Source organism: Gossypium arboreum, chromosome 6, assembly GCF_025698485.1.
Source record: "Gossypium arboreum isolate Shixiya-1 chromosome 6, ASM2569848v2, whole genome shotgun sequence".
Taxonomy (NCBI): domain Eukaryota; kingdom Viridiplantae; phylum Streptophyta; class Magnoliopsida; order Malvales; family Malvaceae; genus Gossypium; species Gossypium arboreum.
Window position 1 is genome coordinate 2,821,954 of NC_069075.1, and position 20,848 is coordinate 2,842,801.

Below are 20,848 nucleotides of genomic sequence, written 5' to 3' on the forward strand. Positions count from 1 at the left end.
AAAACAACACCCAAACACCCTTAAGTGATCATATGTAGGCTCACGACCATGAAAAACTTGATATGGAGACTTCTCTTCCAAAACTGAAGTACGGAGATGATTTATGAGATGAACAACACTACTAAAAGCATAACCCCAATAATCCATGGGTAGATTGGCTTGAGCTAAGTGAGTAAAACTAGTCTCAATGATGTGCCTATGTTTCCACTCAGCAACTCCATTCTACTCAGATGTATGCAGGCAGGACAGGAGAAGAAGTATCCCAAGATTAGTTAGTACCTACATGAAAGCACGATACTCTATTTCCCAATCACTTTGAAAACTCTTAATATCTTTCCCAAATTGAGTTTTGACCATCTTCTGAAACTAAAGAAAACACTCAACTGCTTGAGGCTTATGTTGGGTGAGATAAATCCACGTAAACTGACTACACATGTTGATGAATGATACATAATACAAATTAGAACCACATACAACCGACGCTGGTCCCCATAAGTCGGAGACAACCAAATCAAACAAATCCTTATATTTAGTAGTAGAATTTGAAAAAGGCAGTTTATGAGATTTCCCCTTTTGACATGCAATACAAATATTATCAATGTACTTTTTATTTGAGACAATTTTACACTTATCAAGAATAAGTTTAACAGTGAAGGCAGATAAATGACCAAGTCCGCAGTGCCACAAGGCAAAAACGTCATCACCATCACTATGTAGTTGAAATTTAGTGTTGTGGACTGAAGGAGCATAAACAAACGAAGCAGGAGTTACTGAAGAAAAATAATAGAGCCCATCACGAGTGTGGCCCCGCAGTAAAATTTCCTAAGTTGGGATGTCCTTAACATCACAATAAGATGGATGAAATTCAAAAAACACATTATTTTCCTTAGCAAACTGAGAAACATATAACAGATTCTTCCGTATATTTGGAACACACAAAACATTAGACAGATAAAGCATCTTACTTGTCGTAGGTAAAATAGAATTCCCAACACATAATATTTTCGTAGGAGACCCATCACCCATGAGAAGAGAAGATGTACCTGAGTATGGTGTGGAGTCATGCAAAGTAATGGCCTCGCGATAGACATTATGTGTAGCCCCTGAATCAGGACACCAAGACGTGGTCCCTACAGGCACAGGAATATAAGAATCATTATCAAAGTTAGATTTTTATTGAGTTGTGTTGGCATTGGACCCCAATGTGGTAAAAAAATCAGAGGCATGGAAATCAGGAGTAAGCAGCAATCCAAAGCACGACGAAGCATCAAAATCATGAACAAGGGCCCTCAGTTTAGTTCACCACTGCACACCCTAATTTTGTACAGCATTATTATCAGTGGGCTCAAGCCCAACAAGATTCGCATTTGGCCCATTAGTCTGACCATTTGGCTCATTAATATGGCCAACATTAGAAGTCACATTGGTTGGTCTATTATATGGCCCAATGCCATGGCCTGAAACATGCGGCCTAGACCTACCAGAATGACCAAAAACATGCAGCCCAAATTGGTAACCCATATCTTGCGGCCTAAATTAATGACCTATACTATGCGGTCTAAAATTAGGACCCGTTCCATGCTGCATTGAAAAAGATCCAACTTCATGACCTGCATCAACATTATTGGTAAAAAGAAAAGGGTTAGAAACCCTAGCCGCTTGATAATAAGGCATAAAAAAATGACTTTGCAACTTTCCCCAAGAAGGATCAGATGGGAACGCCACCAGGGCCACCACAGAAGGACCGATGTGCTGCCCAGATCCACCGAAAGAGAGAGGGCCACCATGCACGGACGACCACCATCCAAGCTCGTCAAAAGGAGCTTCACGCAGCCCTTGGCCAGCACATCTAGATGACATCGATGCTACGGTCAGAGTGGAGGAGCCACCGTACTCGCGATCAAAGTGGTAATAACAACGTTGCGCCAAGTGGCCATAGTGTCCATAGATTTAGCATTGGATCCGAGGCCAAAACACTCGCCCATGAGTAGAGGAAGACAAATGCCGCCTCGTAAGGAGTTAGCCACCAGTGTCGATGGAGCGGTTTCACCTAGATGTGCATGAAAGGTTGCTTTTGTTGCCACACGAGTTTAACGACTCTCAAACTCCAGATGAGCATCGATAAGTTTTTAAAGTGGAAGAGACTCTGTCGAGAACGTTGCTAGTGTTAAAACAACATCAAAATTCGATGAGAGTCCGGCAAGTATAATTTCCACATTTTCCACCTTCGGAACCGTAGATTCAGAGGCCTCAAGTAACGCACAAGTATTTCGTATTTTTGCTACATATTCTTTGACAGACATGACTCCTTTTTTGATGGAATAAAGTTCGTGCCTTATTCGGGATACTTTTGGTCTAGTGGCAGTAGTGAAAAGGTGATTAGTCGTGCTCCAAACATCACAGGTAGATTTTGCCGCTGTAAAACAAGATAACAGAGAAAAACTAATGATAGAAAGTAGCCAAGAAGCAAGAAGCTTATCTTGCTGGACGAAGACAGAGACAACAGGATTTAGAGTGAGAACGCCGTCTGGAGAGGAGATAAATCGAGGCGATGCAGGTAACGTACCTTCCAAATATTCGACTAGCTCATATTCTTTAATTATTAATCGTATATGCTGTTGCCATTGGGCAAAATTTCCTTCATCCAATTTCACCGTATCATGCCTAGGAAAAGTCTAAACCAATTGAATGCCAGAGATGTGGGATTGCCACGATCAACAGCAGTAAAGTCAGCGGAATTTTCCATGAAAGCAGTGAGAAGAACCTCCAAGAGTTCAGGCGACTGATACCATGTTAGTAAGTATAGAAAATGAAGAAATACAAAGTGAATATGAATGAATATACTGGTATTCTTTGGTTGTTTTGATCAGTACAGTAGTAGGACTTATATACATGGAAGAATGACTAACTGCTGCTAACTAACTCTATTAACAGTATACTAGTTTGTATAACAAATTGCTAACAACCTAACTTATCCTATACTTAACACTTATGTCCATATATAATAACTTTGGAAAACCATAGTTTACGTCCCTATTGATGAATAAAATACATTCTCTTTTGTTCTCTTATTTTTATTATTTTATTCTCTTTATTATTTATTTCATAACTCATTATCGACATAGTTTTCTACTAAACTTTCTTCTTCTTAATTATTTCCCTAGACCCAAACAAAATTATGAAAATATTATTGCATAACCAAGCTAGAATCGAACCAAGCCTTAAAAGATTAAAGCTCCTTCTTTAACCATTCAAATATTTTTATTACTTGATTAACTTGTTTTATTTCTATCTTTTCAAAATGGTGAAAGATTCTATCTCAGTATTGATTTTGATAATTGATATTGGATTTATTGAGTAAAATTTAAATTGATAGGAGCTTGATGTATTTTTTAGGTTTAGGGCTTCAATTATTTAGCTACACCAATTTTTCATATATACTTTTACGTCACATGAGTACTATATTAATAAAATTCATAATTGGTAATTAAAATTTTCTTTTGAGATTATATTTTGATTGACAATATTGGATTGAAAAGGATATGGTCTACCTATAATGGAGTATAACTTAAACCCCTTAAAGTTATTAAAAAACAGTTACCAAAAAATTATCAATCTATTTGTTGTTTATATATATATAAAAGTTTTTTTTCCTATAAAAACAACTACTTCTATAGTTTTAATAAAATGACCATATGGTCATTACAAAAGTTTAAAAATGACATTCTACCATTAACAAATGGCATTTGGCCATTTGAGCAAAAATAGGGCTTTTTCATTGCTATCATACTTGATGATATTCCGTCATTGATGAAATTAATAGCACTCGAATATTAAGAGAAATAAGTTTCTCTTACATAGTGCAAAACTTTCAAAAAGAACGATGAAAGTTTTAAGATAAATCTTTAAAAGATAGATATAAATTATCTTAGCAATGTGATATGAAAGATCATTGGTCACATACCCGTCGTATGCCTAAATATTTTGTTTTTATTAATATTCTTTAAATATATATATATATATATATATATATATATATATATATATATATATATATCTTGTTGAGAGGAAAAATTATTTTGCTGATTTTAGCCTTACTTTATAGAAAAGTGATTAGTTTATAACTTTTATGTAAACATAACTTAAGTACTATATAAACTTAAGTTTTGCTTAGGTTAAGAGTACCAAATGAGGAAAAAAAACTTTGAGAGAGCACAAATTTGTTCAAGTTAGGAACATATATGTGTGCATTATTTTTGTAAGCAATCAACTTGGATTGCAAAACTAAGTTTTCATGGGGAAGCATAGAGGGAGAGTGATCTAGCCTTTGTACAACGGTATGGTATCTAAATTAGTGAGAGTTAGACCGATGTTAGGGTTTAAATAATTGGTTGTACTATGAGAAGGATAGTGAATCATTGCTCTGGGAAAGGCTCCACAGACGTAAGCCGAGGTCAAACTACATAAACTATCTCGGTGTTCATCTTTACTTTTTCTGTAATTTTAATTTCGTGATTGAAATTGTGGTCACAATTCCAAACACCATTTTAGCCACAATTTCAATTTACTAAGTAAGTAATCCCTCGATTCTACATAATACATTATTTACCTAATATCAATAATTTATAAATTTAAATATTTAAAATATTTAAATCACGGAGTTTTATAAAAGTAATAAAATTTAACAATAAAAAATAACGTCATATCAATGTATCTAAATTTAATTTTATGAAACTATTAAATATTTAAAATTTCTAAATAATATTATATCAAAGTTATATGTTATTTAATAAATTTAGAATAATTAATTTTATTATTAATTAAAATTATATAGGTGAAGATATGCATAACAAAAATTTTTATTTAAATATAAATTAAAATTGAATTTTAAATAATAATAATTAAAATCAAATCTTAATTCTAATTAATAAATTATGTAGAGGTTGATTTTAAATAATAATAATAATAGATTAAATATAAATAAAATTTTTGTTTATTGTTTTAGTTTTAATTAGCGATGGAAGTATTGAGGAAAGAAACTCTTATGTTTTGGGATATTTGTCGATTTAATTGTTTAATTGTTTTCCTTTTCAATTTTGCCCTACCTTTTATTTAAATTTCACTTGATAGTTACATAATAATCATAAAAATAATGTTGAAAATAAATTCACAAATTTTCTCTCTTTTTTTTCCCAAAAAATATACTTTATTTTGATCTAATAAAATAAATTTATTAGTCAAAGACATGGACCCAACAGAACATGCTAAATGCTTCAGATAGAGACCTAATCATATAAATAACAAAACCGGCCCCTTATTCATTTCTCCCCAAATGACACTACAATTTCCACAGGCCTTACGCATGAACCCTCTTTATTTTTAATGTTAAAAAAAGATTTTTCAGTGACAGGATTGGATGCTATAACAGGGTACCTTAATTCTAAATTCAACCTTACCATAATCCGTAAAATAGATATGTCTAATATCAAAAGAAAATTCCTAAAAAATATTATTATTAGACTATCCAACTTAAATTTTGCCCTTCATTTAATAATGGCAAGTAGTAGTTGTCTTCAAGTCTCTATATAAGTGGGAGGTTTTTAGTAACCATATTTTCATTCCTATTTTCTCCATTTAACTATGAAACACTAAATTATTTAGTGATAAGCTGATCACTATCACTTAGAATTCAAGAAAGAAAATGTGGAGGCTTAAGATAGGGGAAGGTGGCAACGATCCTTACCTTCACAGTACCAACAATTTTCTGGGAAGACAAACATGGAAGTTTGATCCAAATGCAGGCACAGATGAAGAACGAGCTGAGGTTGAAGAAGCTCGTCTTAACTTCTACAACAATCGGTTCAATGTTCAGCCTAGTTCTGATCTCCTATGGCAATTGCAGGTATATCATTTTGCGTTGATATAACACTAAAATAATATAAAAGTAGGATTAAGTTGTTAAAATAATAATAATTCGGTGTTTCTAATTGATTTTGTTAAAAGAGTTATTGAAGTGATACTATTTCATCAAACTTTCTTTTGAATTGGAAAAGTTATAGGTATGTTTGGTGAAGAAGAAAATCGATTTTCAATTTCAATTAAAGCATTATTTGTTTTTAATTTAAAATTTCGAATTCGATTGAATATTTATTTTTTAGTCTGAATTCAATTCTAAATATAATTAAACTATTCAAATTTGAGTTCAAACTCTAATAAATTTATTTATTAGATTTCGTATTTAAATTTGACTCGAATTTAATTAAGTTTGTATATATTCAAATTCGATAGATTTATAACGGGTATTACTTGATAAACATCGGGAGTTTAACTTGCATTCCCACACCGATCAAATAAGTTGCAGGAAATTAGTTAATGTTGCAACAAATTTCATCTGCATGATAATACTATGGTGCTGAACAAAACACTAAAACTCATCATCTTGACTGCTGAGAGAGGCTGCATGTTTATATTTTTTGAGATTTTTGTGAACTGTACAATGTGTCTTTTGGGTTGATGGTGATAGTGACGGATGAGGAAGACATGTCGGAAGCTTGGGTAGGGTTTTATTCTGGACATAAAAAAAGGAGGTTTAAAATGAATATTTTTAAAAACTTCCAGAAATTTATTGCTAGCTGTAAACTGCAGGAGGATTAAAATGAATTAAATGCACTGGAATGTTTTCTTTGAAAAGCAAAAACAATTAAATGCATAAAAGCAAAAATAAACAAATAGAGGAACATCTGAATTTTCTGCGAGAATTATCAGCACAATTTAATTATATCTAAATTAGTTGGTTGATTATTTATTTATATCAATTTATAAAATAAAAATTAAAGTTTAAAATATATTTTATTTTAAATTTTTATATATTTTTACATTTTTACTTTTAAATTTAAAATTTGTGGTTCAGTTGTTTCTACCATTAAATTTTTTTATAAATACTGATTAGGATTTTTCTTAAAATATCTATTCAAACTCATTATGATAAAATATTTTTTGTTGGACTTGTGTTTTAAGAAAAAAATGATGGCAGTATTTTGATTGAAATAGTTAATAGTTTTAACTATTTAGGTTAACTAGTGACATTATAAAAATAGAGAGACCAAATTATGTTAAAATTAAAATATATAAACTAAATCTTGAGTTTTAGTATAATTTGTGGGTCAAAATTAAAATTTGACCATTGTTTTTATTGTAAAAGAAAAGGAATGCAAACCTAGAAGGAAAAAGAAATCACATTTCATTCTCTAATACTTCTAGAATATTTAAATGATATATAATAACGTAATATTTTAATAAAAATTAAAATATTAATTATTTAAACTAACTAATAATATTATAAAATAAAATCATCAAATTATGTTACAAATTAAAGTATAAAAATTATAATATAAAACTAAAATTCAACTATTTAACTAAAATATTAGAAAAGAACTTCATGTTGAGTGTGCCACTTGTCAACAAAGGACAAGAGGAAGTTCCTCTTGACCTTCCTTTTATATGAAGGTGTATAGATAGACATTAATCTATTTTTCTAACTAAGACAATATTTAATGCTTTTCTGAACTTATATATTTTTATAGATATAATCAATTTTATAGTATTGGGTAATTATTTGATACGCAGGTGGTGAAAATTTTTAATTTTCCATGTGGGGTTGAGACTTTATCACATGTTTAATCTATTTACTTACTTTTTTTAAGTACAACTTAAAGACACATAATAAAATTTTAATCTCGCTTGTGAAGTTAAAAATTTTCTATCTCTAATTTACCAAATAATTACTTGTATAGATTTATATTGAAAACTAATTATAAGTTAATATCTAATAGAAAATACATCTGGATTTGTTGGTCTAAACTTAGGGATTAGGTTTTGAGAAATCTTAAGAATACTTGAGATAAATTGATTAAAAAAATCAGTTGTAGAAATTATGATATATATATATAATAGTAAAATGTCTCTTTCTTTTCATCTTCTCAATCAATTCACACACTAAAAATTGGATGAAAAATACCTAGAAAGACTCGTTATAGCTAAATCATGTATGTTGAATGCAGTTTCTAAGAGAAAAAAAGATGAAACAAACCATTCCCCAATCGAAGATAGAGGATGGTGAAGAAGTTACATATGAAGCTACAACTGCAGCAGTGAAGAGAAGTGCGCACTTATTTTCAGCTCTACAATCAATACATGGCCACTGGCCAGCTGAGAATGCTGGCCCCATGTTTTATTTTCCTCCTTTGGTCAGTCCACTTATTCCTTTCCCTTTATTCATATTATATATATTATTTCTAATTTTCCTTGCATAAAATCACAAATTTTTATGCAAATCTTATCCTAATCTTTGCAGGTCATGTCTTTATATATCACAGGACATCTCAATACTATATTCTCTGCAGAACATCGCAATGAAATTCTCCGTTACATTTATTGTCATCAGGTTATAAATTTGATCTTGTTTTTTCTAAGTAAACAAAGGGTGTCTTTGTTCTTCATTTGAGTATATATAACATATGGTTTGGTGTATATGCATTAAACGGTGGACTAGTATTAATAAATATTAAAACTTGGATTTGAATGGCAGAATGAGGATGGAGGATGGGGATTATACATAGGGGGTCACAGCACAATGTTTTGCACAGCTCTCAACTACATTTGTATGCGTTTATTGGGAGTAGGACCTGATGGTGGCCTCAATAATGCTTGTGAGAGAGGCCGAAAATGGATTCTTGATCATGGGGGTGTCACTACTATTTCTTCTTGGGGGAAAACTTGGCTTTCGGTATGTCATCTTTCTTCTTTTACAACAATATTTACGATCAAACTTAATTCTTTATATATATATATATATATATATATTTGTAACGCCCTAATTTTCGGGAATTCTGTGAATGTTGGCATATGTTTAATTATGTTAGTGGGCCTCTAGAAGGCCCAAGCTTAAGATAGAACCAGTCAATTTTAGTTAATTTTTGTTCCATAAGAAAAAGGGGGTGAAATTACGAAATAGAACCTATGTGAAATTGTTTGAAATGCTATAGGCTAAATTGAAGTGGCCAAATAAATAGGAGTGCAAAATAGGAGGATTTGCATGACAAACCTCCCATTTTACATGAAGTGGCTAGCCATCATGTTGTTGTAGACAAAATGTACACTTGATATCCATAATTTATGGTACAAATTGATACAAATTGATAATAGGTTAGGTAAATGTTTCATGATAATAGGTTAGATAAATGTTCCATGATAATAGGTTAGGTAAATGTTCCATGATAATGGGTTAGGTAAATGTTTCATGATAATGGGTTAGGTAAATGTTTCATGATAAGAATTTCATGTCTTTTTGTATTAAAGAATTAAATGGATGAAATATGAAGTTTTATTAAAAGAAAAAGGGGTGAAAAGAACAAAGTTTTGTCCATCTTTGTTCATCATAGCTGAAAGTTAGAGAAGAGAAAGGAGAGGAGAAAGCTCTTGAGTATTCGGTCATTAGAAGGAGGAAAATTGAAGGTAAGTTCTTGGTACCTTGCTTCTATTTTGAGGTTCATGAGTTTTTCTTGATTCTACCTTAACTCTTGAAGTATATTTTGATTTTTAGTTGTGTTGTGAGCATTTGGTCTTGAATTAAAATGAAGGAAATGGTTGTTGTTTCATGTTCTTTTGATGAAAAATGGAAGATAGGTGAAGTTGAGCCAAACAAATGAACATGCATGTGCCTTAGATGCTAAAGGGAAAAATTGGCTAACATGTTGTGCTTCAAAATGATGAAATGGAGATTATACTTAAGTAAAATCATAGATATGTGATGATTGATTGGTGATGTACATGTTTAAATAACATGCATGCAAGTTAGGTGTGAAAGAGTGATTTGGTAATAAATCTGCTTGGGACAGCAGCAATAACGTGACTTTGGAAAATTACCATAAATTGTGGAAGATGAATTAGAAGCTGAATAAATTATGTAATTAAAGCTTATTGAGTCTAGTTTCTAATGAAATAAACAAGAACATATTTTGAATTCTGTACAATGAGAAATTTGATTCGTAATGAAGAGTGGTCAGATTAGTCAAACAGTGAAACATGGGAAACTTTAAGAAAAATCTGGTATTGATTGGCCATACCAAAAATTCTGAAAATTTTATGGATAAAAGATATATGAGTCTATTTTCAGGGAAAATTAACGGAACTTGTTTTGGAGTTTCGTAGCTCCAGTTATAAATGACTTAGTGACTGTTGCTCAGGAAGACAGCTTGCAGTGAAATTTTGATTATGTGGTAAACATTGACAAAAATTTGTTAATGCGTTGCTTATTGATTTCTTATAAGCTTACTATGATCTGTAGGTGTGGTTGGCCGAATATTGTAAGGGGTTAATACGTAGTTTGTATTTGAATAGTTAGATTAACGTGTTAGTAATCCAATTGTAGGCGGTTCGTGTGTGGATCTCGTCAGCATATCGTCGCAAACAGGTGTGTAATTAACACCCTCTTTCTTAGTCTAGATCGGCAAAAGCCGAAAAGCCGAAATGCCGAAAATCGGTATTTTGTAGATTCTGAAAAGCGAATGCCTGTGAGGTAAATCGATTAATGTTTTTGGTAAGCTGCAATGTTTGGACTGCAAAGTGCATGATTTCTGTGCCCTCGATATTTTTGGGCTTAATGGGCCAAAATTGGAATGATGGGCCAATGGGCCCAATTCGGTAAGAACCCTCGGTAGTGATTCTACTAGTACGTGAAAGGTAGGAATATGCATGAAAAACCCTAAAATAGATAAATTACTGAAATACCTTTAAAAGTGGAAAATTTACTGTTTTACCCCTAGGAGATAAATTACCGAAATACCCCTAGGGTTAAATTGACTTAAATGCATGTTTGACTGTTGTTATTTACTGCATGCATGGGATTGGGATATTGACGGAGGAAGTACTGAAAGTGGCTTGTCCACGTACTGGAGGCTTTGCCTCAATTTACTATTAACTGAGCAATCTTGTCAAGAATGTGAAGTGTTAAATTTGGGTGGGTTGAGCTATCCCACATGGAGTGTATGGCTGGTACGGGTGGAGTGTAGTGGTTGGTGGGTTGAGTAGTCTCCGCAAATGGGCTTGCATATGTTATTGATGTTGCATGTATTTTGAAATGGGCCTATGGGCCATACTGTTATCTGAATAAGGGGCTAAGACCCAGTTTATTGTAATCTGAAAAGGGCTCTGGCCCAGTACCACTATTACCTGAATAGGCTTAGGCCCAATAGGCTTGAGCTAACTTGGGCTTTGAAGGGGTTTTTCCTTACACACTGAGTTTCCCCAAACTCACCCCTTTTATTTTCATCCACGCAGGAAATCCCCAACCATAGTGGGCTTGGAGCTGTGAGGGAATTCGGAGTGGCCACCCGTTCTGAAAGTTTGATTTTCTTCTGGTGAATTGGACATCCTTTTAATTACGTTTGAGGTTTTGGGCTTTTAAATGTAATAAGGCCGCTTAATTATTTTTAATGGTTTTAATAAGTATTACTAAGATAGGTAATACTTATTTTAACTGTTGAAATTAGATAGCTTTAGGGCAAGTTTTCAAAAACAACAGTTGATTTCAAAATAACACGACAACAAGCAAAGCTTCCGCAATGAAAGTATTTTTTCCAAAATTAATCACTTTTCTTAAAAATGACTTAATCAAATCGGTTTCTTAGAAATATCCATGACGTTAAGGTGTGGCAATGGCGGTATGCATGTCTAGGATTGGATCCGAAGGGAGCTTGGTACTTAAGCAGTCCGATGGACTCACCACCTCTTTTCCGGTTTCCTACCTGGTGCACAGCTTCCATTCACTTTAACCCTTAATGAATTAATCTTTTGAACATCAAGTACGATTTTCTGGATTTAGAATGGAAAATTTTTTTTTTAACGTTTTTGATGTGGCATGCCGGATCCAGCCATAACTTCTGGGCCGGGTTTGGGGTGCTACAATATTTCTATTTAATTTGGTTGTAGATACTGGGTGTTCATGAATGGTCAGGCTGCCATCCAATGCCCCCGGAGTTTTGGCTCTTTCCTGCTTATTTTCCCGTTCATCCAGGTTTACAATATTTATTTGTTTGTGATTAATTCAAAATATGTATAATATATATTGACTGTCGGGGACAAATCTAGGGGTGGCAGGGCCCCCGCCCCCATTCAAATGGAATATTTTGATCTTTTAAAATTTTTAAAATTTTAAATTAATAAAGATAAAATTGTATTTTGGTATCCTTAAAAATGATAAAATTTTAATTTAATCCTTTAAAAATTATATTATTACTATCGTAAAAATTATAATTTAATTTCGGTCCTAAAATTTTTAGAGGTTACCCTTGTTGACTGTATATTGTTTAAGTGGATTAGATTATTTTGAGTACTAAAATTTTAGAATTTGGATAATTTCAATATTGATTTATTTTAGATTTAATTATTTAGATATTAAATCAGAACGCAAGATAAGATGCGTCGAGTTTATCATACGTATTAATGACGATGATGTTATAATGCAGCAAAGATGTTTTGTTACTGCCGATTAACGTACATGCCAATGTCGTATTTGTATGGAAGAAAATTTGTGGGTCCAATCACACCTCTAATTTCACAATTAAGAGAAGAAATCCACATTGAACCATATAATGAAATTGATTGGAGTACAAAGCGACATTTATGTGCAAAGGTAAAATTTATAATCATAATGTTTGATACAATATTTATAGTTAAAATGTAAATGAAAAAAATGTTGTATACATTGCATGCAGGAAGATCTTCATTACCCTCATACATGGCTTCAAATATTGCTTTGGGATAGTCTTTACAGATTTTCAGAGCCTCTCCTTAATTGTTGGCCCTTTAATAAGTTACGAGAAAAAGCTCTTAAAGTAACAATGGATCTCATTCATTATGAAGACGAAAGCAGTAAATATATTACTATTGGATGTGTGGAAAAGGTAACCTAATTCAATTAGAATAGATTTTGAATATTATATATATATATATATATATATATATATATAGTGATTGTTAATTATTTAACTAATTAAAATTTGATAATACATTGGGCAGCCTTTATGTATGCTAGCTTGTTGGGTTGAAGATCCAAATGGAATTCACTTTAAGAAGCATCTTTCTAGGGTTGATGACTATGTTTGGGTTGGAGAAGATGGAATAAAGATGCAGGTTTGCTAATTATAAAAACACTATAAATAAACTTTCCATATTTAATTAATTTCTCTCTAAAAATAATTAAAGTAATTTAGTCCCTATTAATTTTGAGAATCAACAATTAAGAACAATTAATCACAATATTAATGTTTTTGTTAATTGTACATATTTTTGTTGGTATAATGATAACTTTAACTCTTAAAATTTAGCAACTTTTGAAAGTGAGCAATTAAGGACAATTAATCATGGTGTCAATGTTTCTTGTCAATTGTATATAATTCTGATCGGTATGATAACAAATTTATCCCTCGAAATTTATATATTCGGCATAAAATGTTGTCAGGATGTGTAAATGTTGCGGGCTAAACTTGTTATTATACCAATAGAATATTTGTACAATTGACGAAAAATATTAAAGTTGTGATTAATTATCCTTAGTTGTTCATTTTCGAAATTGATCAAACTTAATTTATTTTGATTTTTTTTAAAAAAGAATTAATTTAATTAATATCAAAATTAAAAGAAATCATAGAGTTCATTTTACTGTATATTTTCAATATTCAATATTTCACCATGCAGAACTTTGGAAGTCAAGTTTGGGATGCTAGTCTGGTTCTCCAAGCTATGCTTGCTAGCAATTTATCTAATGAAATTGGACCTACATTGATGAAGGGGCATAGTTTCTTAAAGAACTCACAGGTTTAATGTTTAGGTTTCTTATTCACCTCTATTTTAATTTCTCCAACCTTCTACTTAGAATTGATGGTTGAAAGATTTGGTTGAAAATTTTAAGGTTAGGGATGATCCTCCAGGAGATTTTAAAAAAATGTTTAGACACATTTCTAAAGGATCATGGACGTTCTCTGATCGTGATCATGGATGGCAAGTTTCTGATTGTACTGCAGAAAGTTTAAAGGTAATTTTGTTTTAATTACAATTAAACACAATGCATTTTGATTTTGAAACAAATTTGCAATTGGAAATTATTGCTTAAAAGCCTGTTAATTGTTTTGCAGTGTTGCCTATATTTTTCAATGATGGCACCTGAAATGGTAGGTGAGAAAATGGAAAGAGAGCATGTCTATGATGCTGTCAATGTTCTTCTATCTTTACAGGTATAGATTGTAATCCAAATACTGACGGAACTAGAAAATTATTTTAGAGAACTAGAAATAAATAATAAATTTTGTAAGATAAAATATGATTTTACCATCATATTAATTTATGATTTGACAAAATTGAAAGAGTTTTTATAATAAATTTATCATTTTTCGAGGCCAAAACTCATACCTACCCGCTGAATACCAATAATTAATTAGTGCATATCATATCATATAATAAAGATATATTAATGTCAAATTATTTTAATTTGTCCTTATATGATAAACATCTTGGTCTTAAGTATATTCTATGATACAAATTATTGCAGAGCAAAAATGGAGGTTTTTCAGCTTGGGAACCAGTAGGAGGTGGATTCTGGTGGGAGGTAGTACCAATTTTTTAGTAAGGCAGAAAATAATTAATTTAATATTTGTACCAATTTTTAGAAAGTCGAAGGCAGAAAATTATTTTAGAGATAAAAATAAATGATGAAATCTTAAAGACTAGAATATAAATTTATTATTATAATCCTAATGTGCCCAAATAAAGAAAGGCTTATACATTATTTTTAATTTGATTATTATTATCTTTTTAATTAAATTTGGCCTCAATCTTTTAAAATAAAAGTTGAATTTAACCATCAATATTTCAAAAGAGTTGAATTATTTTTTAACAAAAATATTGATTAAAATATTAAATTTTTAAACATAACAACTAGCATTGCAATTCAATTCGCATATACTCCATGCTATTTAAAAAAATGAACTTTTATATACTTTTTGAATTTAGATTTTTTATTTTTCAAATATTTTTATAAATTTTAAATTATTTGTTGGCACATATAAGATAAACATGTCAACATGAAATAAATATGAACTACCATGTCAACATCATTAACAAATTAATGTTTGAAGGTGAAATTTGGCATTATTCCAAAACTATATATATATATTCTAACCTTAAATTTATTGCTACATTGATTTTCTTTATCACTATACATATACCCATATGTTACTAAATAGGCTGAGAGGGATCCTACTCCTTTGCATCGAGCTGCAAAGTTGTTGATAAATTCTCAGCTACCAAATGGTGATTTTCCCAGCAGGTAAGTTTCTTTATGTATACACCATTAAGAGAAAAGGGAAAGGAAATGGGATAAAAGTGATAACCATACTTTTGTATTAAGAGTTAGATTATATTTTGCCTTGTTATTAAAAAAAAAGTAAGTTAGTCTTTATATATTAGATCAAAGAATAAACTGATCTTTCTGTTATAAATTTCATCTATTTCTATTATTAAAAATTGGTCCCTGTAAGTTAGAATGAAATATACATGGCATGTAATTGTTTAGTTATTTTATCAGCCACGTCAGTTTTTAACAGTAGAAATTGATAAAACTTTTAACAATAAAGGAACAATTTGTTCTTTGGTCTAATCTATAGAAATTAATTTATCTATTTTTTGAGTAACTGGAATAAAATATAATCTGACTCTTAATACAAAGACTTTCATAATACTATTACTAGGAAATATATATGTATATATATAATATTTTTGTGATGATGTAATTTTTGGATCAAATGAAAATGGCAGGGACTAGCTGGAGTTTTCATGAGGAACTGTATGCTACACTATGCATTATATAGGAACATTTTTCCACTGTGGGCTTTGGTGAGTATCGCAACCATGTTTCACCTTCAAAATATGTATCTTTTGAATAAAAAAAAAGTCTATAAGAATATTATATATAATAAAATGTGTGAGTATTTAGTACATTAGTAGTGTATTTTTTATTTCACACGTAGTCTTAAAATTGGCATGTATTTCGTTTTTTGTAAATATTTTTTAATACTTTACTATATCTTATAGGACACTTGTCAACCTAACAATGTACCAAATAATTTTTCTAATAAAATAGTACAATATATATAATTTTTACATTTTCATTGTATTTTAGTTTATTTCATCTTTGACTTTTATAAATATTTTAGTAAGCTTAATCTCCTTATTGATCTCTGATATTTCAAATTCTATTTCTGCAAAATGATAAGATTGTCAATGCTACTTAGAAGTATGAGAAGATGCCTCTTGAGCTGAAGTTCTCCTACAAGTAGGCTTAGCTATGATATTTTAAAAAATATGAGTAGTTCAATTAAAACATTCCTAATTCATTAGTATAGTTTGCTATGATATTATCTATGCACTAATGAGCCAATAAAGTAAGGTTAGCAGCCTTCCACATGCTAGGAGTAGCAACTCTAGTACTATCAAATGAAATTGGAGGGGCGTATTGGTTAGGGTTTCATAATTAATTATTTATCCTTCTTTTAGAAGATTTGGTTATTCAAAATAGATAGGAACAGTAGAGATTTATTAATAATTTTAGATAAATTAGTTAAGTTATTTTTAATTAGGTTGGGTGATTTAGATTAATTTGATGTTCAAATGCAAAAAAAAAACCCTCTAATTTAGCCATGGCTACTAAACTTGCTAGAGCTTGAGTTCAAACACCAAATGCTACATGCTAGAAATACCTATAAAGGTAACGAGGCTAGGGATATGTTAAGGGAACTACTAAAGCATATTCAATAAACTAATCTACCCTTTTATTAAAAAATATCAAGGGAAGAAATGCAGAGAGAAGGGAGAAGGGCTTATTTATAATTGTGATGAACCATATTCTGCTAGACATCAATGTAAATGATTCGGGTCTAAATTTTTAAGAGTTATTCGTAAAAAGAATTTAACATTTATAAAAGCGCTTGAATAAAGATTTTTTACGTTTTTAACTTAATTTGTAATTAAAATTAGGAGAATGCTAACATGTTTAGAATAAAATACATAATAGATAAATCAAATATTGCTTAAAAAATGTAATAAAAACATAATTTTAAATTTGATATACAATATTTAAGAAGTCCGTACTTTAAAATAGATTTGACCCTTATTTAACCATTTTGAAAGGTTTGACTTTCATTTAAGCATTTTTGTAAATGTTAAACCCTTTAAATAATGATTTTGAAAAGTTTAATTCTTATATGAACAATCCTTAAAAAGGATGGACCCAATTTGAACATTTAACCAACGTAAAACTAGAAACTGAAACTATGAAAGAACTAGGTTGAGTAAATCTACAAGATTCTGACTTCAACCTTGAGGACAAGCCTTTTCTCCATGGAGTAATGTTGGGGATTTGGTTCTAATTAATTTGATTGGTTTTAATGCAAGTTGATTATGAATCTTAAAATTTCCTTAATAGTTTAAATAAAACTTTCCCGATTAATTATATCCAAAAGAGCATAGAATGCACGTTATAATTTGTCCTTAAAATGATAAATATCTTGTTTTAAGTTTGTTCTAATGATTGCAGAGTAAAAATGGTGGTTTCTCAGGTTGGGAGCCAGCAGGAGGTGGATTCTGGTGGGAGGTAATAACTATTTCAATATTTGGATTAGTCTTTATATACATGTCATTACATTTGCTATCAATAACTTTCACCTTAAATTATTTTTTTAGTGGCTGAATCCAGTCGAGTTTCTAGAGGATCTAGTTAAAGAACATGAGAAAAAAGCTCATCTTTTCCGTTAATAAATTTCATTAATTAACTAATGTAAAAGAAACCAATTTATAAAATTATATATTAATGAAAGGAGAGAAAAAACAAAAGTAAACTCCAGGTATGTAGAGTGCACTTCATCTTCAATCCAGGCACTAGTTCTTTTCAAGAAATTATACCCAGGGCATAGAGAACAAGAGATTGAAATTTGCATCAGAAAAGCTGAAAAGTTCATGGAAGATATACAATACCCTGATGGTTCTTGGTAAGTACATAATAAGGCCTTTTCATTTCTTCAAAGCATGAATTTGATGGGATTTCTCCATAACATTGACAAACATAAAATACAACTATATATAGGTACGGATGTTGGGGAATATGCTTCTTTTATGGGACATGGTTTGCACTCTTAGGTCTTAAAGCTGCTGGGAAGAACTTCGAAAATTGCTTGGCTATTCGGGAAGGAGTTGATTTTTTGCTTAAAACCCAAAGAGAAGATAGTGGCTGGGGAGAGAGTTACCTTTCTTGTCCCAAAAAGGTAATTAATATTTAAAGAAGGTTTTCTTTTCTTCATTTAATTGAAAGGATGGTATAATATAATATGATAAATGAATTTAGATTTTTGTTTAATCTGAAATTTTAAGTATGATTTACTTTCCACCACGCAGATATTAATATAGTACAATTTTACATATACAAATAAATAAATTTATTCCATATGAAAATAATTGAATTGAATTTATTTATTTTTGTAAATGTTTACATATCACATGTGCATTAAATCAAAATTGATATACAATTTTAAAATTTATATCTCTGAGGTGGATCAGTTCATTTGGGAGATATTTTCAAGTGTTATTACTTGAGTAGCCAACAAAACCCCCAACAATAGAAGGTTTTGTCTTTGGGAAGAGTTTTATCTCCGTGCTCTTCGAGAGCTAACATGCCTTGAGAGACTGGTTCGTAGAGCAGGGAGCGCCTCGTTTGTACATGGGCGCATGACCACCCGCCAAATGAACACTTTCGACTCTATGAATCAAGCCCTCAAGATATACTAACTCTTAATAGAATACGAGAGGCAAAATTCTCTAAGAGATAATACTGTTGAAAGTTAAATTAATTACCTAACTTTCAAAAGAACCGACTCATCCACTACAATATTTTATCTAAATCGCACATTATCTCATATCACGCTTAATTCTCTCCGTAAATGACATATAATTATAAATACTTTTATTTTTGTTGGTTTTGATGAAAGGTATATACACCCATTGAGGAAAAAGAATCGAATTTAGTAAATCTTGCACAAGCAATGATAACTTTAATTGTTAGTGGCCAGGCATGCTTTACGTACAATTAACAATGATTTTATGACTTAATGTACCCAAAAACAAAGATTCTATATATTTTAAAATTATTGGTGTGTTGATTTTCTTAATCACTATAAGATATATGCATACGCTACTAAATAGGCTGAGAGGGATCCTATATCTCGACATCGAGCTGCAAAATTGTTGATAAATTCTCAGTTGCCAAACGGTGATTTTCCTCAGAAGGTAACTTTTTATATTTGTATATAAATCATTAGAAAAAATGGAAAGGAAAAGAAATATTTAATTATATTTACTAATTTTGTGGTTTTTGGATCAAATGAAAAATGGCAGGGAATGGCTGGAGTCTTTATGAGGAACTGTATGTTACACTATGCATTATATAGAAATGATTTTCCACTGTGGGCGCTGGCTGAGTATCGCAACCATGTTTGGCCTTCAAAATATATATGCTTTTGAATCATAAGGATGGATCAGAGAATTATGTATAATAGATTGGTTAACCTACGATCTGAGTAAAAATAATGATGTAATAAGTTTCTTGAAAACTGGCATAAAAATCAGATGTAGCTTCGATTGGAATCTAAGGTTGAAGGGTAGATGTTATAGTATCTTGGATTCAAACTTCAATATATGTGTGTGTTTTTTCTGAATTTTATGTAAAAAGTAAAAATACTCTTAAATAATGTTTATTACTTTGAAAAAAATAATCTTTTAATAATTTAACAACTTGATTAATAAGGGGTTGAGAGAAGGAAGAAGGAAGAAGAAAGAGGGAAGAGATCTTCCCCTCAAAAAGAAAAATTCTATGAACTACATTTTGTACTCTATTAGACATTAACTTTTGATTTATTCTTAATAAAGTTTGAGTATCTTTTTTTAATAATACATTGACAAACATAAAATACAACTATATATGTCATAACCATTTTTTGAACAAAAGGGGATCGACTTGGATTTGAAAACGAAAATGAAAAATGGGAGTCGCCACCAATCCTTTTTGATGAGGTGTAATCGGATCACCTTAAATTAATCATTTTAATAAAAGTTAAGATTTACTAAAACGATAATTTTTTTGGTCTATGAAAATCAGAAAATGAGTTCGGGAGTCGGTTACACACGAGGAAAGATTAGCACCCTCGCTACGCCCAAAATTAGTACCTAGTTGATTAATTAGTGTCTTAATTGTCAAAAATTTAGAACTTGAAAGACTTTGAAATACGATCCATCTTTTGTAAAATAAACATTAAAATGTTAAAGACATTCTCATCTCGAGGCAACGATACGTCATATCCAGTGAGTTAGGATACGACATCTCGAACTTTTGAGAATGAGCTTGCCTTTTATTTAAAATCGATGTATTTTAACTTCTTTTAAAAGGATATTCGGTTAGTTAGGGTGAACGAGGAAAATCGAAACCCAGTAAGTTAGAGCACGTTTCCTCGAATTTTTGAACACCGAACATTGCCTTATTTGCAAAAGATCTTATTTCGAGGTATCAAAATGTCATACCCGGTAAGTTAGGGCACCACACCTCGAAGCTCCGAAAATAAGCATTTTTTAGACTCATATTGTGATTTAAAAGAATATTCCGTTTATTTAGGTTGAATGAGACAAATCGAGACCCAGTAAGTTAGGGCACGATTGTCTCGAATTACTAAATACGGAATATTTACTTTTATGA

At 30.9% G+C, this 20,848-nt stretch overlaps 1 protein-coding gene and 2 long non-coding RNA genes across 3 annotated transcripts; all 3 read left to right on the plus strand.

Moving 5' to 3' along the window:
• Nucleotides 1-1,429: 1,429 nt before the first annotated feature.
• On the plus strand, nucleotides 1,430-2,918 carry LOC128279329 (uncharacterized). The gene is made up of 2 exons (XR_008283979.1): nucleotides 1,430-2,557; nucleotides 2,669-2,918. It is a non-coding gene; the product is annotated as an uncharacterized LOC128279329 (long non-coding RNA).
• A 2,669-nt stretch (nucleotides 2,919-5,587) lies between these two features.
• LOC108484982 (lupeol synthase-like) lies at nucleotides 5,588-19,885 on the plus strand. The gene is made up of 17 exons (XM_053029426.1): nucleotides 5,588-5,902; nucleotides 8,061-8,246; nucleotides 8,354-8,443; nucleotides 8,588-8,785; nucleotides 11,989-12,073; nucleotides 12,525-12,691; nucleotides 12,774-12,962; nucleotides 13,078-13,191; nucleotides 13,756-13,875; nucleotides 13,970-14,092; nucleotides 14,193-14,291; nucleotides 14,606-14,662; nucleotides 17,794-17,840; nucleotides 17,955-18,098; nucleotides 18,194-18,371; nucleotides 19,306-19,389; nucleotides 19,498-19,885. The coding sequence occupies exons 1-17, from the start codon at nucleotides 5,702-5,704 to the stop codon at nucleotides 19,621-19,623; spliced, it is 2,208 nt and encodes a 735-aa protein (XP_052885386.1). The 5' UTR covers nucleotides 5,588-5,701; the 3' UTR covers nucleotides 19,624-19,885.
• Nucleotides 9,145-11,642, plus strand: LOC128293865 (uncharacterized). The gene is made up of 3 exons (XR_008283980.1): nucleotides 9,145-9,513; nucleotides 10,430-10,471; nucleotides 11,338-11,642. It is a non-coding gene; the product is annotated as an uncharacterized LOC128293865 (long non-coding RNA).
• Nucleotides 19,886-20,848: the final 963 nt, after the last annotated feature.

Coding starts and splice junctions, on each gene's coding strand:
- LOC108484982 (XM_053029426.1), top strand. CDS start 5,702: ATGTGGAGGCTTAAGATAGGGGAAGGTGGCAACGATCCTTACCTTCAC. Junction 12,692..12,773: donor AGCGACATTTATGTGCAAAG/GTAAAATTTATA, acceptor CATTGCATGCAG/GAAGATCTTCATTACCCTCA. Junction 14,663..17,793: donor GAGGTGGATTCTGGTGGGAG/GTAGTACCAATT, acceptor TTATTTTTTTAG/TGGCTGAATCCAGTCGAGTT.